The sequence below is a fragment of the Microchirus variegatus genome (assembly GCF_963457635.1).
Source record: "Microchirus variegatus genome assembly, chromosome: 7".
In the NCBI taxonomy this organism is placed as follows: domain Eukaryota; kingdom Metazoa; phylum Chordata; class Actinopteri; order Pleuronectiformes; family Soleidae; genus Microchirus; species Microchirus variegatus.
Window position 1 is genome coordinate 17,163,578 of NC_139808.1, and position 19,641 is coordinate 17,183,218.

The 19,641-nt window shown below is 42.5% G+C and overlaps 1 protein-coding gene across 3 annotated transcripts in view; it reads right to left on the reverse strand.

The window, feature by feature from the left end:
* Positions 1-211: 211 nt before the first annotated feature.
* pdzrn3b (PDZ domain containing RING finger 3b) overlaps positions 212-19,641 on the reverse strand; it is a 108,766-nt gene continuing 89,336 nt past the window's right edge. For all 3 annotated transcript variants that reach the window (XM_083892877.1, XM_083892876.1, XM_083892875.1), the window contains exons 4-10: positions 7,545-7,798; positions 5,857-5,944; positions 3,861-3,959; positions 3,629-3,691; positions 3,398-3,499; positions 2,876-2,992; positions 212-2,274 (exon numbers count right to left, since the gene is read on the reverse strand). In XM_083892877.1, coding sequence (XP_083749003.1) covers positions 763-2,274; positions 2,876-2,992; positions 3,398-3,499; positions 3,629-3,691; positions 3,861-3,959; positions 5,857-5,944; positions 7,545-7,798 — 2,235 coding nt within the window. In that variant the 3' untranslated portion in view covers positions 212-762. The remainder of the gene's footprint in view (positions 2,275-2,875; positions 2,993-3,397; positions 3,500-3,628; positions 3,692-3,860; positions 3,960-5,856; positions 5,945-7,544; positions 7,799-19,641) is intronic.

Here is a 19,641-nt window from a genome sequence, read left to right on the forward strand (position 1 = left end):
ACACTGTGTGTTTTAACAGACAGACATAGTTCAGTATCAACAATGTGAGAAAACATCTCTCTCTAAACATAAAGTACAAACACAATGATAATCACGTTATGCTGTTCTCTTCATGATGTAACAGATGGTTTATCGCTGGTGGTGTCAACTTTGGCAGATCAGCACCATTAGAGAGAAAATTAAAACTAAAAAAGTGGATTTGTTACAAATTTTATTTTTTTTTAATTTACAAAAGTCCTTTTAAAAAGGATTATGAGTTCTACCTTCAGGAAAATAGCATTGTCTCCATAAAAGCCTTATGTATGCATAACAGTAAAATACTGATAAGAGATATATAGTACAAACAAAATAATGTAAAAAAGTGTAAATGCTGGTTGTTTCTGTCTGGCAGATGTCTTTTTTTTTTTTTACACACTTCTGAAAACTTCCAAAAAAGCCAAATATTGTGTTTTTATGTCCAAAATTATGCAAAAGAGCAAGCACAAAGGTAGAAAAAAATTATTGAGAGAATCTGAAAAAAAATGCTTCCAAAAATCATCCTCGTAGCCATGTGGAGTAAATGTCACCAAGTCGAACCATCATCTACAGGACCTTCTCTTCACCGTTGTGGTAGAAAACGTCCAGATTTCTTATTTCTTATTTACAAAATGTTGCCACATTGAACGAGGCAGGAATCTCTACCCCATCTGGTAGTGTTCTATGTACAGTCAGTACTGTCCTCCTCAATATTTGCCCTGTCTGTCGCTGAACTCAAACTAGGACTTAGACTGTGGTCACAGAAAGGATTGAGTTGTAAACCCTGGTGCCATCTGGTGACTTGGTACCGTGGGTAAGCAGTTCCTGGATTGTCATCCAGTTGTCAAATATTTTCTTATTCCTCTTTTTCATCATCTTTTTGTGGCTGAGTTCAATGATGTTGGGCTCCTTTTTATCCTCGGCACCGCTCTGCTCTCTCAGACAGTCGGCCCGGCTCTGCTTCATGAACTCGCGGCGCTGCCTCTGCTCCTTGGCACGAACAGCGTGCTGCTTCCTCTCCTCCTTGCTCCAGTAGCGGCCCATCTTCAGCTCGCTTATGGCGTCGTCGTCTGTGGTCATGCCGCTGCGTTCCTCGTGAATTCGCAAGGCGCGCTCCCTCAGCAGCTTGTCCCTGACGGGGCGCTTGGTGATGTAGCGCGTGCCGTCGCTGCGGATCTTCACCTTCCACTCCATCTTGGGATCCAGGTCACCTGCGGAGATGGGATCCCGGCACATGCTGACCAGACTCATCTGGCTCTGGGCGTACTCCACTGCTGACTTCTGCTGGATCAGCTGCATGTAGCTCTGGTAGTGCTGGGCATGAGCGGGGATGTGGGCGTGTTTATAAGGAGAATGTGGGTGGGAAAAGCTCCGCCCAGATTTGCTGGACTCACCCAGCTTCCTCTCTTTGCTTTCTGCCTGTAGTGCACCATCTTGATCCTTGGAGGAGCCTCTGCTCCGGCTGGGGCCGCACACTTCCTGCACAGGAGACAGGAGGGGCTTGGGCATCCTGCTGTTGGAGCTGGATGCTCCAGCTTGACCCTGGTTCTCTGCTCCTCGACGGAGCGAGTTGTCTGGAGACAGCTCCAGTGTCAGCGGGGTGCTGCGGCAGCTCTCACCAGTGTTATAAGCACTGGAGCTGTCTTTGTCTGACTTCTCAGGAAGCTCTGTGATGTCTGAGAGCTCATGGCGGCGAGCGTCGATGCTCGTGTTGTAGTTGCGGAAGCCACTGTTGTGGAGCATCCAGGACTCGCGGCACTGCTCCCGCAGTTGCTGCATCTTGTGAGCACGGACGATATTGAGGCATTCCAGCTCGATGGTGCGCAGCTCCTCGTTGAGCAGCTCCAGCTCCTTATCCACGACCTCTTGGTCTTGACCTCCTGCTCCTCCGCTCTGGTAGAAAAGACCCTGAGCTGCGCTGCTCCTCATCTGGCACTTCAGCTCCAGCAGTTCCCTGAAGCGCTCACAGTCGTCGGCCGGGATGCCTAGGAAGTCTGTGTCGGTGTAGTCTGCAGAGATGAATGACTCACTGCTAAAGGGCAGGTCGGTGCTGCCGAGCGTGTCCTGGCTGTAGGTCAGCTTTCTGCAGCTACCCAGCGTGTTGGAGGCTGTGGTCTGGTCATCACCAACGTTCTCCTGCTCTGAGCTCTCGTCATTCCGTGTGCTCTCATCGGTGCGGCCGACTCCGCTATCCTTCTCATGGTGGTTGGACAGCAGAGTGGCTGTGTCAGTGGTGCCTCCGTCCTCTTCGTGCTTTTTCTGTAAACAGAGACAACAAAATAGCTCAGAGACAGTGGAGATATGGATGTTAGAGGCCTCCATAACCTAATGCCACCCAGTAACCACATTAAACAATATCAGGGGCATTTATAGACTGTATACAAAAAAAGACATAGTCTTCCAGTTGCAGAACAAAGCCTCGGTTTAAGGTTCGACTGAAAGTCTACAGACGTCCCCTGCAACCAGCGACTAGCTGTCAATCACATTGAGTCAACTGACATGTTGCCTGCTGCTCTGGTCTGTTGTGTTTCCAAGTACTAATGTAATTTGCAGCATTAGATTAAATGTGTGGGTTTTCTTTGAGACTGGTTTGCGCGATTGTCAGGAATTGCTTGTCAGCCTTGTGCTATTTCATTCTGATGTACTATAAATATTGCATGCAGTATGACAATAAAGGCTGAATTTAATTGATATTGCTTTGATTGCAGATTTCAAATAAACATACAACAGTCACTAAGCACTGGTTTTCACATTTTTGGTGGTAGGAGGTTTTTGTCCATGAAACAGCATTTACATATGTATATACAACACAAATGTTTCCTAATTTATATCGTATGAAGCAAACATATTTATTTTTTACCTGCTGAAGCATGCTGGCAGTGAACTGCATGGCCTGGTGGTGCTGCTGCTCCAGCATGTCCATGTGGAGGTCATCCAGGAAGTCGTTCCTGTCATCATCCATCCAACCTTCATCCAGCTGAGATGCAGCGGAGAGAAGAAACGCCTCATTAGGTGCAAATATTCCCTTTCTTTTTTTTTTTTTTAGAAACAGGAACCGCCTTGTTATAAACTTTTACACACTTTCACATCCATGATAATCCTCAGCTTCTTTCAGACACGCACTGAAGGACAAACATGCCAGAGATTGTCTGAAAGGGCTGTGTGTGAAAACGCAGATATTCTCTGGAGCTTCTCCTGCCAGCAACTCAAAGTCAAAACTCTGGATAATGAGTGTGAGGATGAACCAAAGTAAAAAATAACAGCAGGAAAAGTATCCTATCCACTGTATGCACGACCCAAGTGACCCCTCTATGAACTGCAATGTCCAGACCCAATTCCCCAAACATTTTAGAGTCCATGTGTGAAAACATTTTCTAATTACCTGCATCTCTGGTCTGGCAACCAGCAGGGAGATATTCTGGTTGCTCTCACTGGTCAGCAGTACTACAGCATCCTCCCTGTTCTGGATCTCAACACCGTTGATCTTGACAGACAAAGAAAAAAACAACTTTTAAAACAAAATTCCCACAGCAGTTGTGAAGTTAACCACTTCAAATTGACGTGGAAGCAAGTAAAAACATTACATTACATAGAGAAATTACAGGAATCTTACCTGGATGATTTTGTCCCCTTCTCTAATCCTGCCGTCCTTTGCAGCAATGCTGTTTGGATCAATCTAAAGAAAACGGAGAATAAAGCAATCATAAACTCTGTCTGTCTTACATTTTTAACTTAAACTTTTGTTCATTTGTGCTTTATATTTAAAATTATCACAGCTTTCAGTCCTAAATGTTGCTCAATACTCGCTGTTGAAATAGATTTGAGAGTTTCCCTGTATCACACACCTCACTGATGTAGATCCCAGCTTCATCCTCATCATCAGTCCTATAACAGATGGTCAGGCCCAGCTTGTCCTGGATATTGGCTCGGTACAAATCCACCTCCTGGTGAGACAAATTGCACAAATTAATATCCCACACCTCTGAAATCATTTTGTTTTCTTTGTCAAAATTGAGAGGATAATGTGTTTTTTTTTCTGGACAGATTGAATATATTGACTAAGTAATGGGATCACAGAGCAACAGTGATCCATCAATCACTGTAATGAAACTTTCAGGTGGACTAAGGGAAGCCATTGGCTTTTTCAGAGGCCCACTGACAGGATGACAGATGATGCAGCAAACAGCAGACGGGCAGAGTCCCGTCTTTCACTTGTCAGCACCTGTAATCTCACAGATACAGAGGAAGATACGAGCAACGGTGTTCTTTGAGGCCAGAGGCCGCGAATTCATAAAGAATGAGTCGTCTCGGAAGAAAATGTATCGTTTGGCATTTTATGAAATAACTTAGTTTGGTTTCTTGCAGAGAGTTTGATGAGACGATCCACACCACTGCCACTGTGTGTGTGTGTGTGTGTGTGAATGGTTAGGTTAATGCAAATACGAGACACTGGGGAAAGAACCAGCATATTTAAAGCTCTCTTGTGTCAAGTTTAAGGAAGTCAAATCTTCTGAGGTGCTTACTGACCACTAAGACACCGCAAAATAGTGATTTACGTCATAGTTTAGAACATTTTGCCAAGTAAAACAGGTAAATTGGTTCACAAGCATCATCCAATTGCTTTGGCCATGTTTGCTACTGGTTGTCTCACACACATCAACATCTATTTCGATCATGTCAAGTGATGCTCTTTAAAGGTGAAGTAAGTAGTTTATAGTGACATCTAGAGGAGAGGCTGAAATTTACAACAACAAACTGCTCCTCTGCTCACCCCCTCCCTTCCCTGAGCGCTAGCGTATCCTCAGCCGGTCAAATGTCATCCTCGTAGTCTTTCTCCGTGTCAGCAGATGAGGTTCTAGTATTTATTCAGACAACGAGAGGGAGGGGGAGAGGGAGAGGACGAGGGACAGCTCTTCGTGGCGGCGGTAGAGCTGTCAGAAGCCGGCGAGGGAGAGGGCGAGCTACCGCGGCCGTAGCAGACAAAGCGGAGAGAGTGGAGGCGGGACTTCCGCTACAAGTAAAGCGACGCTTAATTTATTCTCTCGGGTTTGTCCTTACAGGCTCCAGTAGAAACATGGCGTCTCGCTGCTAACAGTGGCAATGCAACAGCGGCCTGTGACCATGTTATTTTACATGACTTTTTGAAACACTAATGAAACAAAAACTATTATACAGCGACTAGACAATGCAGGAGCACATAATGTGTATAAAAAAGTGGATTTTGGGTCATATAAATACTATGCAGTGTCCCATTAAAGAAACATTATGATCCACACTGTTAACTAAATGACAAGCCACTGAGGTATGACATTAAATACAAGTGATCTGACACAAACACAGCCAAACTAGATCATTTACAAGACACATTTGATCGGCTCTCTCTGCCATGATGGATATTATTCAAATCAAGCAGTTGGCAGGTTGGTGTTTACTGGGAGGGGGTACATGGGGCTGAAGGTCACAGAGGGAACAAAACAGAGGCTTGATCACTGCCTCATCACGCCATTGTTAGCGTGCACCATAAGATTCATCACTGCCAGCCTATTATCTGCGCCGTCTAATTATCGTCACTGCGCCCCAGCCAAGGAAGAGCTATATGTCACTAATAAGTAACAATGTCTCTGTTTTCCATCTGCTGGAACAAGCCGACATCTCAGTGTCTGCATGTAGGTGCAACAATCTGTCAATAACAACCATATATCAGGAGCTGTGGTCAGCAGCTGGGCTGCTGGAGTGGAGACACAGAGGCGACCTCAGGTCTGCTTATGGACTCTAATAATGCAGTTTCTGTCTGAATGAATGAAAACCATTCATTGAGAAGACAGCGAAGATGATGTTTACCTCATATTCTAACTCCTCACGTTCGATGTCCTGCTGTATTCCCTCCAGGAAGTCATTTGGGTCAAAGTATGCACATCCCGGAGGATTCCTGTGACAAGAGAAAGAGAGGGTAATTGGAAAAGAGCGAAAAATTCACACCTAAAAAAAAAAAGGAGACAACCGACACATTTGTCAATCTGCATTTAATTTTGCCCCAGAGTTACAAAATAAATGAGAATTAGCGAGGAAGTCAATGTAGGAATCAGTCTTGGATCAGATATATCGAGGCTACACCCCGAGGCTAATCACAAATTAACATGTTGCGTGATTAATTTGACTCTGAAATCAATTATAGAAATCACGATTATTCATTAAAGGGCAGCTGCTACTACCACAAATTGTAAAACGGAGACAGACTCCCCAAGCTCCAGGGCCTAACACACACACACACACACACACACACACACACACACACACACACACACACACACACACACACTCACACACACACACACACACACACACACACACACACACACACACACACACACACACACACACACACACACACACACACACACACACACACACACACACACACACACACACACACACACACACACACACACACACAGAGAGAGAGAGAGAGAATAGTTGTGAATACAAATGAAAGGAAACATATTTTTAATGTGGCTGTGCCCCGCAGGAGCTGTCATCTCCCACAAGTGACGGGGACAGAGCCGGTGTGATACTGACAGTGGCAGTGCGGTCTGGAGAAGAAGATAAGGTGTCACTCTCTTAATTAACTATTATGGAAAACGGTCGAAATGTGTCTGAGAGAAACGTGACCTTTTCAGCACAGCTGAGGTTTGACAGCCCAGATTTCGACAGGTTCCATCTCATTTAAAGTGAAGTTTCTAAAGCTAAAAGTCTCAGGTGCAGGACGATGCTCCATCATTTATTTATTTATTTTATTTTTTTAACAATTTTTTTAAACAATTTTCAGGTCAGTCATTCTCAAATTTGAATTCTTCGTTCTTCCATGCATGCAGGATGCCAGCAAGTGTTCCCGCTCATCAACACATTTTGGAACTGGTCAACAAAGGCCCACTCTCTGTATTAATTCTTCAAATATGCAAATACATAAATCACTGACATGTTCTGACCTCAGACTAGAGTTGTCAAGAGAGCATGTTCTTTGCTTTTTCCACAAACCATTTGAATCATAATAACAACCTGTCCTGAATCCATTACTATTATACAGTATCTTTACAACACATGGTTCAGAGACAAGGCGCCAGGAGTTCCTCCTGGTGAAAAAAACATGACATGGTGACCATGTTTTGTATGTCATTAGCTTTTCTGCAATCTAGTGGATACAAAAAAAGCACAGGAACTTGATCTTTATAGTGTCAGTGTAGATTCTCATTCATCCAGGTCACTGTTCTCCAAAAGTTGAATCATGAGCAACTGGACTTGCAGTTGAAATCTAAAATTGATCTATAAATGCAGTGTCTGTTAATAACTGTAATAATGTGTCACTTGACAGACTGCGTGTGCAGTGCCGATGTCGTCTTGATAAGAAACGCGAGAGCTATTGGTCGCTAAAATATCGTTTCCATCGACAAACATTTCATCTTTCTGACTTGCCACGACCGCTTCTACAGCGGGGTTTCTCTCTGAGTTTTATGAACCGAGCTGGTACTCACTCATCTGTAAGCAGATACTCCTCCAGCTCCGTCATGGGGGGTGAAGCAGGGGACAGCTTGGTGAGTGCCATAATGTGCTGGAGGGTGATGTCGGTCTGAGTGCTGGTGTCCGACACCTGGGTGTCAGCGGTGGGGCTGGCCAGTTTGGGGAGTGGAGCCCGGCGCAGGACCTGGACCATGATGGGCTCTTTGGCGGTGCGGAAGGCCTCCACAGCCTGGTCGTGTGTGGCCTTGGACAAGTCTTTGCCATTAACCTGGAGGATGAATGAGAAACAGAAACGAAGGGATTAGCCATGTGCCGGTCATTCACACAAATTCGGGTAGTCACGTAGTAACCGTGTTAACCATTACGATACGACTCGGCAGACAATTTCACCACTCGTGTATGTTATTTGTTGCATGGTCGAGCAGTTTAGCACTTTCCTTTAGTGGAGCTCTGGCACGTAGAGTGCATGCCTGTGAGGCACTATATTATTCATAGTATGATTTAAATGCATATATTTTTAAACGCTTGTACAATTTTTTTTTACATAGCTTTTGGAAATGCTGCTATCTTAGTAGTGCTGTTGCTTCACATTTAGTCAAATGCTGAAGTTGGCTTTAAAAGTAATTGATATGTGAGAGCACTGTATTTCATTTTTTTTTTTAATGTCATTTTATTGGACCAAATAATGTCCTGTGGAGAGATCCTAAACGAGTTAAGCATAAGTATGGGACGCTAAAATGAGGAATAAGGACAACTAAGTGTTTACACTTAGCTGGAACATATAGAAAAATGATTAAAGAAGTCAAATTACGTCTTCATGAGATCCACTATGTTAGCCGGCTGTCCAGTCTGTTACAGGAACATTAGCTGAGGACAGACGAAGCCATTTTCATTGTCTGTGTATTTTGTTGGACAAGAATGAAATCATTACACTGACGCAAAATATGAAGACATATTGTGTTTCCATTTGGTGTTTTGATTTGTTGGACTCAAGAGGATATTCAATTCACCAAACCTGTGTAATTGGCATCACGAATGATGAAGATCTCACATGAAGAACTGTGCCCACAACAAACATAGCGGAGAAATTACTCATCGCTGCCTCTGATTGCTTACAGGGTCACAGTCAGACCAAACCCAGACTAAGACCTTCATTAGCTCCAGTCTCTCCTTAATTAATCAAGGTCATTAATTGAGGCTGCGCAGAGGAGCCCTCATTTAGCAAACTAATTCTCGGTGGAAGACAAACACGACCTCCCATCAGAGACAGCTGATCACGTGCGGTATACGTTAGCCTGTGAAGATTAATTTCAGCAAAAAGCCATGGTGTGTTGCAGAGAATAGGTTAATTAGGCTTGGTAGAGGCCCTTAACACCTTTGTGTGCTGATGAAAGATGAGGGCTGGTCCTTTCAAGTCCATGCTCTCCAGTGTGTGACATTTAGGAGAGTTATTGGCAAAAATGTATTTTATGATACCATCAAGGGATGGCTCAATGCTACCACTTTTTAAATCGATGTAATACCAATAAACACCGGATATTTGAATAAAGGAGACTTAAGTGCACACAAATGTCTGTTTTGTGCAAGGACGTTACGCTTATGTGTTGCTGGAAATTCACCAAACGGCAACGGTGGGAACAGAAAAAGCTTGTAATGTAAAATAATATGCAGCAGCTTAATGAACTTTGTGAACAGTCAAGTGCACGCATGTTGCATCCCAATTGCTTTTTGAGGATATACAAAAAAAGCTGCTGCTTCCCTTTCAGTCACAACATCATACGGAAGCTTTTGTTGGTTTGTGATTCCTGGATGTGTTGAGAGCTTTGACAGGATCTCAGCTTGGGGCTCTTCTCACTGCTCACATGCTTCCTCCTCCTCCTCCTCTTGCCCCTCCACTGCATGCGCACACACACACAGACTTCCAGGAATAAAACCACTTTCCTGCACCAGTGCTACATATAGCATTGCAGGTCACATACTGTATCTCCAGCATCCTGTCTCCCTTGCTCTGACATCTAACATACAGCACATGCAAGAGTCCATTTTCTGATAAACATGTGGCTGAATGCTGCATCTGCCTCCGGCTTATGGCTGCCTCATTCCAATTCATGCCATAGTTCTTAGACTTGACTGTGGTGCTGCACATCAAGAGTAGCAGCAATATTACTACACCACCTCCAGGGAATTAGTGTTGTATGTGTATATATATATATATATATATATATATATATATATATATATATATATATATATATATAAATATATATATATAAATATATATATATAAATATATATATATATATATATATATATATATATATATATATATATATATATATATATATATATATATATATATATACAGTACAACAAATCTGACTTTGAGATAGACACATTAACATCTGAGAACATATTTCTATAAAGGCATACATATAGAGGCCAGAGGCACTCTCTCTTCCTCTCTCTCTGTATGTGTGTGTACAGAAGGACAGAGGAAGGACAAGGAAGGGTGGAAAAAAGTTGTAAGTTACTGTAGAAGTCAAAAGATAATAACCAGAGCAGATTAATGCTAATCCCGGGCCAGCGGGATAATTGGATCATCTCAGTGGACTCAAAATTCTACGTCTTCTACATCAAATGAATAGCTCATCTATTTGCAGTTTGCTTCAAATAATTTGACACTGAGAAAAGTGAGTTTTCATATTGCAGGATAATAAAAAGTACATATCATTACAAAAGAGCTTTGAGATTTAAACCAATGGTCCAAGAAGAAATGGAAAAAACTATCCCCGACTAGTGTTTCCTGTGCATCACCACTGTTATAATTCCACATGATCATTAATATCATTCACAACGTGCACCAAAAGCTTGAAATTAAGATACAACACACAACAATTATTAATCTACAATTATTCCGTATGCCATAATTTGGACGCAAAAAACAAATAATGTTTATTTGTTGTTACTACTGGCAACAACAATAAGGCTTCCTAACATCTCTGACCATGTTTGTTTCCCACATCGAGCCGTCATTGTTGCACATCAGCTGAGAAATACAAGCGCCTTTGTGCTTCTCCTCTCTCTGCGTGCAGGCTCCAGCAGTCAAACCTGGTTGCTGGGAATCCCAGAGCCACTTGAAGGCACTGAACCAAAGACAAAGCCTTTAAACCCCCATCACTCTCAATGGTGTGTGTGTGTGGGGGGGTCTCCACCCAGCTTTGGAGGGCTCCCATGGCCCCCATTCACTGCGCTCACCTCTGACACAGATCAGCCCTTTGCAGCACATTGAGAGAAAACACACAACACTCCCCACGACACAATACACAATGCCTCGCCACCGCTGAGCTCTCCAGCTATGCCAGGTTAACCCTCCGCCTCGACAAAACGGCAGCTCAGCTGCTTGTGGCAGAAACAGACGAGAGCGGCAGAAGTGAGACGCGAACAGTTCCAGCGCGATGAATGCATCCGTCAAGTGTCATCGGAAACGAGGTTCGCCTTTGAGAATACAAAGCACTTGAGCTGTTGTTAATGTTGACGCACAACGGCGATGGTGAAATGTCAACCTCTGGTGTTCATCTGTCAAATCCATTTTAATGACCAGAGAATAGAGACACTGTATGTGGAAAATCAATGAAGTGTGTCCAACTCCACTACACTAGGTGGCAGTATTTTCCCTTTTTTTTTACGTCACAGACCAAAACAACGTATAACTATTTTGATTGCTATTTAGACAGCTACATACTTTCGGAATATAATGAAAATGGCAGAAGTCCACAGGGTGGACGATAGAAGTTCTGCACTGGAGCTTTTTTGGAGATCTTGACTTTGTCGTACCTACATGCTTACGTGTACTTAAAAGTCTTGTTCTACTCAGGCTAATACAATATTTGATCATTTTTAAACATCATGTCAATGCACCGCAAGTCTGGAATTGACACAGCTGTGGCTGTTGTTTTTCATGGCATAGCTTCTTCAATTAAAATGTCACATTTGACCCTGAGAGCAACAGTGGACCCCAGTGGAAACCTGTCACATCCCTGTGGACAATTCAGTTCAGAGCAATTGGAAATTTCAGCTTTCCTCGATGTCGCACATGGTTATGTTCTGTCAGTCTTCAGCCCTCTGGGTAATAATTAGGGGCAGCAAGGGTCACTGGTGCTGCGAGGCGCACCGTGCTGGTTTCATCGCTGAAGCGCAAATGCATCTGGATTGAGACGCTGACATGGGAGTGTGTTATTATGTGTGTGTTCTTGTATGTGTTGCCCCTATATGACCCTTTCTTGCATAAACACTGACTTGTCAGGACCAGTAATCCTCATGGAGACCAAAGAGCCTCTCTGGTCCTAATGAGGCATAACCTGATTTCTGAGGAACTGGTTAAGTCGAATTGTGGTTGGGTAAAGGTTAGGCATTAACTGGTTAAGGTTATGGATTTGTTTCAGCTGTTGAAATGAATGGAAGGCAATGCGAGTCCTGAAAAGGATAGCTGCACAAACAAAAGTGTGTGTGAGTGTGTGTGTGGGCTCATTGATTGCTAACCTGCTGCCAAAAATGCTTATGTGCCAAGCAGGAGACTCAATCTCTCTCATTACCATCACTATATTAAGGTAGATATGGCGCTGCTGCTGCCTCTGGTTTTTCAGGCATTATTTATTTATCTATTTTATTATCTCTTCAGGTGGCTCCACTGAAACTGAGCTTTCGTATTCATGAGAATCCAGAGACACCGTCAGCAATCAGTGGACGTTAATAGAGAAACTGAGTCTCATCAGTCTGTGAAGTGAGTTACTGCTCGCACACCTGTAACAGAGCTGCAGTGTTGTCTCCAGGTTTAAACACAGTAAGCAATGGGGATGTTAATGATTTAATGTTAGTCAATTAATTGCTGTTTGAATTTTATCACATTAAAATAAATGTATCAGTAAATTATCCAAACATGTGGGTCAAATTCCCTGGGGTGTCATTTCTCTAGACCTCACATGCTGCAAAGCAGTGTTTAAAAGTAGATTTTTGCAAGTTTTGTTCTTAGAAACTTGATGAACGCTGCAGTTAAACTAAAACTTTGTTTCCATCCAAACATTCATGTGACAAAGATGAGTTTTCTGACCATTTGCTTCATGTATTTTACATTTAGTTTATTGTGCAGGCATCGGCCTGGGACATCCGTGCCATCAGAGAGCAGCTTTTTTAAGCAAGTGATTCTTTTTTCTAGTGATAACTCATGTGTCGCTAATGTAAAACGTTTGCATTTTAGAATGAGAAAAAGAAAAAGTTACGAAAAGGAAGTCAAGGTGACAATAAAAAGTTTAACTGTAAAACTATAGCACAACTCACACACTCCTTATCATTATTATGCAGAAAAGTCTTTGAAGGACATTAAGTCGATTCAATGGCTGCGTTGTATGAAATTAGCCTGTAATGCGGCCATTTCCTCACCACATAATCCTTTTAATAAAGAGGAGAACATCATTACAGAGCCACTGTTTCTGTTCCTCAGGGAAATGCACTGAGGTGAACAGAGTGGAAACACTGCCAGGCAGAGGAAACCCCGGAAACCTCGCTTTTATAGCGCACTCGCCTACTCTTTCTGCTCGGCTAAACCTTAAGACGCATTCTTCAAAGTCGGGATCTTGGAGCGGAGAGGAGCGCTGACGTGATTGAGAGCATGAAGAGTTGGATGGCTTATTTTCAGAGGGCCTGTATATAAAGTTTGAGAGGCAGTTTGAATATGGGTCGCTCTACTTGAAAACAAAGTTAATCCCTCTTTTCTTTCACTTTGAAGACATTTTCATAAGAAAGAGATAAAACCTGCCAATGTGTGTGTGTGTGTGGATGTGTACTGTTCTTTTACTTAAGCAGACCAAGATCTCGACAACATGTGTGTCTTGAAAACACAGCAGTCTTAATTTACTGCAGTGTGTGAGCTTACTGAAGATAAGAAAACAACTGGCTAAAACGTAACACCTGCTAAAAAAGACACAGCTTTCACCTAAAGTCATGTGGGCATATCCAGATGTGATCAGATAAGAATTCAAATCTCTTCCATTACACTTTCCATTGGATGTCTAATGAGCCTAACAGAAGGCATGAAGTGTTTCTCAGGATGCTGTTGAACTTAATTTGACTTTATACGATCATAACTATTATATTATCACCTACTTTGAGATAAAAACTCAAATGGATGAGATGATTTTTCCATGTCAAGGATTTATTAGGAAAACTCATCAGCTGCAATTGATTATCATTAATACAAATACACTAAGGAGTGGCAAGGAGTTTTCATAAATTCATTATCCAGTATTTTCTGGTTTCTTTGCTCCATATAACAAAGAAATCATCAAAACTGATTCATTTTCGTTAGTAGACAAAATAAGACATTTGAGAACGCCATTATTTTGAGGGTTGAGAAACACTGATGAACATTTTTTCTGAAATTTTGTGGACCAAACAAATTCTCGTTCTCTAAAATGTTCTGTAATGTCTGTATTGCTGCTCCATGACACAAATGGTCCGGGAACAAATAGTTTGAATTAAATGAAGTTTGAATTGTCTGTAATAATGTGGAAACGCTCCATCCTGCTTTACCATGGTGAACTAAAGCTTGATTATCTGGCAATTCACAAGAGCCCCTAGAGTCCGAATCTCGTCTGAATGCAAATTTGATTTCTCGTCGCATTTTCATGGTGGGTTATTCTGACTTTGAGAAACTCCGTACCATTTTTCTGTCAGGCTACCGTGTTTGCATGTAATTTTAAAAGTTTGGTTTTAGTCTCCAGATCCACAAGGCTGAAATCATCCTGCTCATCCATCCTTGTAAAAAGATCAGAATGCTTTGCCTGTGCAGCACATTATAAAAATAACATCTGTGACTTCAATATGGGTCAGAGATGTGCTGACTTGTCCTTTTTTCTTAAAATCCCACAATGCACACACACATTTGTTATATTTTAGGGTTTAGTTGTTGAGCGGTGATGCCAGAGAACGAGTCCTGTCATTCATTCACAGATACAATTAATACACTGAATTATTCAGTGGAAACATTTGACAATCAAATTATTAATATTGATCTTTTCTCTCTTATATCAGTTTGTGCTCTCAACATGTGTTGTCGCTGTGATCCCTCCCTGTCATTTGCCGTGGACTAACAACAGTTAGTACACGGGCACCCGGCAGTTTTCCCCTGTGGCAGCTCGCCACCTGCTCCAGTGTTTAACAGATGTGACGGCACACCATGCAGGGCCGGCCTCGACCGTTATTAAAAACACACAGTGTCAGGCTATGGTGGCCAGTGGTGATCCCCGCTTATACATAGTCTGTGTCGAGCCTCATTGCAGGGGGTTGAGATGAACTGTGAGTGGCATCCGTAGTTTTTTTTTTCCTTTTTCTTTTTGGCAGCCTCTTTGAAGACAGCGTTTTCTAACAGTAGGGCGAGGAGGAGTTTGGCTGGTGAGGAACTCTCTTGTACAAATATTTACATCTCATCTTTCGGTCTTGTCCAGAGTGTCACACTGAGACCATCTGCCTCGATGACAGCATGGTTTCCCGAGCTGCACATGACATCTTTGAAGCCTTCAATCAGAAACATGATTAATTAGGCTTTGGCACTTGTAAAGGCTCGGATCCAGAAAAGTTCCAGTGGGCTCATTTGTGAACTTCTTTAACTCAGGAGATCAAATTGTTCTGGTTTAAGCAGTTGCTCCACTGCAGGAAACAGGGAGAGAGAGAGAGGAAAATAGACAGAGAAAGACAGATACAGAGGAAAGGGAGAGAGAGAGTGAGAGACCAATGCCCAATCAGTTCGGCATGGATCAGTCCCTCAATAGCAAGCTTGTGCTGAGGCTCTAATTAAACTCTAGCTCTTGTAAGAGCCGCAGCATGGCGCCAGAGCCATTACAGAGTACTTGTGGAGAGATTAAGAGCCCTATAGGACTGTCAAACAGAGTTTCCAAGGCCTCTACCTTAAAGTCGGTGACAAAAGCAGCTGAGCTTACATCTCCGCATGGTGCTTACCTTTCGCTTTGAAGAAAAGACCGAGGGGTTCACTGCTGTCAGAAGGGTCAAGTTTAAAAGAGAGCGCCGAGGCCAGTACAGCTCAGGCCTCAAATACTTACAGTGAAGGGTGAGCGCTTGTCAGGAAACGCTGCGTTGGCTCTGTCTAAAGATATAATATGTTATATTTATGCATTGAAATGTCAAGGTAATCCAATTCAAGGTAATGGGCCGTTTTGTTTTGGTCTCATTTGTCATAGGTTTCATACGTCTCTGTCATAACTTTTGGGATAAACCAACAACCAAGGAGGAAGGAAATATTCTGTACTTCTAGTTAGCCAGTGTGTCGTCTTTTGTTTATTTTTTTCCATTTTATTGTGCATATTTGTCACCAATAGATCATGAATACTCTGTGGGGTTTGCTGCATGTTCTGCAGCCAAAGCTCTCCTTAAACAACTACTTCATTATCATTGTGTCCTGGGTAAGAACCCATTTTCAGAAGAATTGTACAAGGGTTAGTTCAATAAAAGCTTTTTATTCTATCTTCAAGCACAAAGTCACAGGGGATACAAACGAGACAACAATTCCCATGATCCTATGCTGCTTCTCAATCAAAGTAATTTTTGTTTTTGAGTGACTCATGCAGTTGCAGAAACGACATCATGTGCATTTAATATATTTGATCAATGTATATAGCTATGAGTTGGTTTACTGTATTACAAATTTAAAATACTAACGTCGTTCACAGTCAGAAGTCAGTCTTCCATCACAAGCAGCTTTTTTTTAAAAGCAAAAGCCTTACTGATATATTATTTTTGTTTATGACTCATTACATAAATGTCACAGAACTAATCTACAATGTTTACATTTTTAAATTGTTTCTATTACGAGTTACGACTATTGATTATCAACCCATTAAGCACAGCATATGAAATGTGCTGTCCTTATCTCCAGTATGGATATATTTACATTCAGCGGTGTCAAGAAAACAATTAATATGCGCGCGCTTCCTTTGAGAATGTAATGTATGCAGATAGCAAAGCCTCCTAATTACCTCCATTTAAACTGACTGCTGAAGTCAACCAAGTGTTTCATGTGATTCTGTCAGCTCTGATTAAATGCCTCCAAACTAAAAAAAAAAGGCTGTGCAGTCTGTTGTATAAACTTGTATAAAACAGCACAAAACCATATTTTTACGTGCTTCCAACATGGGAGTTGCTAGCTGCTGTGTTTAATGAACTGGAAATATTTCAAGTGTTCATGGATTAATAAGTCCTGAACGGGATGAGATGGGGAGCAGAGAGGGCACTGTGCCAGACTCAGACTCTCATCATATGGTTGTATTATCAGCGAGGAAAATTAAAACCACCCTGCTGTAAAAAAAAAATAGTTTTGCTGCAGAAGAGCACAAAACACAAAAATGCTCCTCATACTCACTAGAGTTGTAGCTTGTGTATGAGTGCAGAAAGTCCCAACATGTACTCTCTGTGTGACCAAATCAAGTATCTTACATGCATCATCATGCACATGCCTGATGTGTGACACCCAGTGCTGGTGCTATTAAAATGATGAAAACAGGACATACAAAATAGGTGGCTTTCTGAAGTAACCACAGCAGCAATTGTTTTAGATGACAGAACAAGAGCTGTAATTGGTTCCATCCATCCATCCATCCATTATCTATCACTTTATCCTCCACTTGAGGGCCGCGGGGGGTGCTGTGCCTATCTCAGACATCGGCGGGGTACACCCTGGACAGTTCGCCAGTCCATCGCAGGGCCACATATAGAGACAAACGACCATTCACTCACACTCTCACACTTACGTCAATTTAATTTCAATTTAGAGTGTCCAGTTTACCTAATCCCAAAATCTGCATGTTTTTGGACGGAGGAAGCCGTGGAACCCGGGGGGAAAACCCACGCACACACGGAGAGAACCCAGGTCTTCTTGCTGCAAAGGCAAGCGTGCTATCCACTACATCAACCACGTGGCCCGTTGCGATTGTTTATGCTTGGAAAAAAAACACAAAAAGCAATGTGGTGTCTGCCACTGAGGGTGGCACTCAACAAAAAACATGGCAATGAGGAGAAAACTACAACTGTGTCCAAGAGCTCCATGTGGACAGTGTTTTTTTTTTTTGATGCATGTGATTTGATTGCACTATTTGTGCATCTGAGTATTTACACAGTGGGATTTCATTGGCTGGTGACTGCACTACACCTTGGAAATATGACATTTTCTCAAATTCCACCATACTCGGCGAAAAGGAAAGTGAAGCAACAGATCCAGACGCATAAAAGATACATGGAATTCAAAGAGTTGACAGCAAAATGAATTCAACCTACGCACTGACCACCTCCATTTCTTTCACTCTCCCGTTGTCCTCTCACTAAAAGTTAATTCAGTAGGAAAACAAGGAAAAAGTAGCACAGACATGAATAGAAATAAACGAGCCGACAGCACTGATGCACAATATGAAATCTCCTAAAGTTTTGTCGGACAACAATCATCGAAAGTGTTGAGAAAGAAAGTATAAATTTAGGCTTAAGAACTGCTTCAAATCCACTGCATCCCCAGTCATTGGCAACAACTGCTAATGTGCAGGCAACATAAGTGTGAACTTGGCCATCATTAACCAGTGATGGTCACGGTAGTTAACGGCTATGGCTGCACATTCTCGTAGGGCATATATAATGATTAAACACAGAAAGTGCTTTCAGACGGTCCGGATGAGCCACTCTGTAATGTGTAATGTATGTTGAACAGATCAGTGTGGTAGAATTGTCCAAAGGGGGCGTGGACAACCTACAGTTTCACATAAAACTGGTTTAATACACAAACAGTTCATGGAATGTTTACCAACTGTCTGAGTAGCTGCGATCAATTTGCTATGTTTAATGACATTTTCTAACCTTTTGCTATAAAGGCCATGAACACCATTCCTCTGTGACTTTCGCTACCACTAATGACAATCAGAACCGAAACCGACAGAGACCTGCGTTTCTATTGAATGCAGACACAATCCCACATGCTTTTTTGACCATCCTTCCGCGAACATCACTGAGCTTTGTGATAAAAATGCAGTGTGAAAAAATTTTTTTTGTCCATGTTACACCAGAAATAATCACCGGTTGCTCAAGCTGATTGGCCTGTCTGAGGGCAGCGCAATGACAAACGACTCGTGAAGCAAAAAACCTGCACGCACACACATTTTCTTGACAGCGTCAGACGAAGCAGCCCCGTACAGCCGCTGTAAGATGAAACAGAAGTTGGAGAGAAGAAGGGGTCACAGGATGCGGGATAATTGACAGGCGAGATGACACTGTGACCGGAGAGAGACGGGCACAACAAAAGAAAGTGACAGCTCTCTTCCAAACACCATGTTTTTGCTGTTAGTGGCCAGTTGGAGGATGAAGGAGTGGTGGGCTTTGTGACCTCAGTGTTAGCACTCATAATCCATTTATTACGCCACTGCATAACAGCCATCTTTACTTTTGAGACAAGCCAAAACCCTGAAGTCTTTTTTTTTCTTCTCCCCATGAAAATCAAAGCCCAATTCTTTGCAGGCACAATGACAGACACCCCCTGTTATCTTCCCCCCAATTAGAGGGGGGGTGTTTTTTCAGTGGGGAATAATGAGTGATATCCACAGAGAGCTTGATCATTACATTCATCCTAACCAGCATCTAGCCACACTGCAGCCTCTGCAGCAAAAAAAGAGAGGTAATTTTGTGTGACAGGACGATAACACTTGGCCAGGTTCCACTATGGATGAAAAGATGGAGACTATGAAAAAAATTATAATAATCACATTACAGAAATCTGTCTTCAAAGACATGCAAGCACAGTGTGTCAGAGTGGTACGCTCTTCTCTACTGTCAGACAGGTCACTGTTTTCACTCATTAAACTGAACTGGCCTTTGAATCCATACACACACACACACACACACACGAATAAAGCAGTGCTCTGCGAGTGTGTTGTCTCAATTAAGGCTGACAACGTGGCTAAGCCTGGAGAAGAACAGAAGAAAGGGCAACATGCTGGAGGTTTTGGTTCTGGGGCACCACATGTCACTCAGAGAGCAAACGATACACCAAAATCTCCTCAACCGATGGGA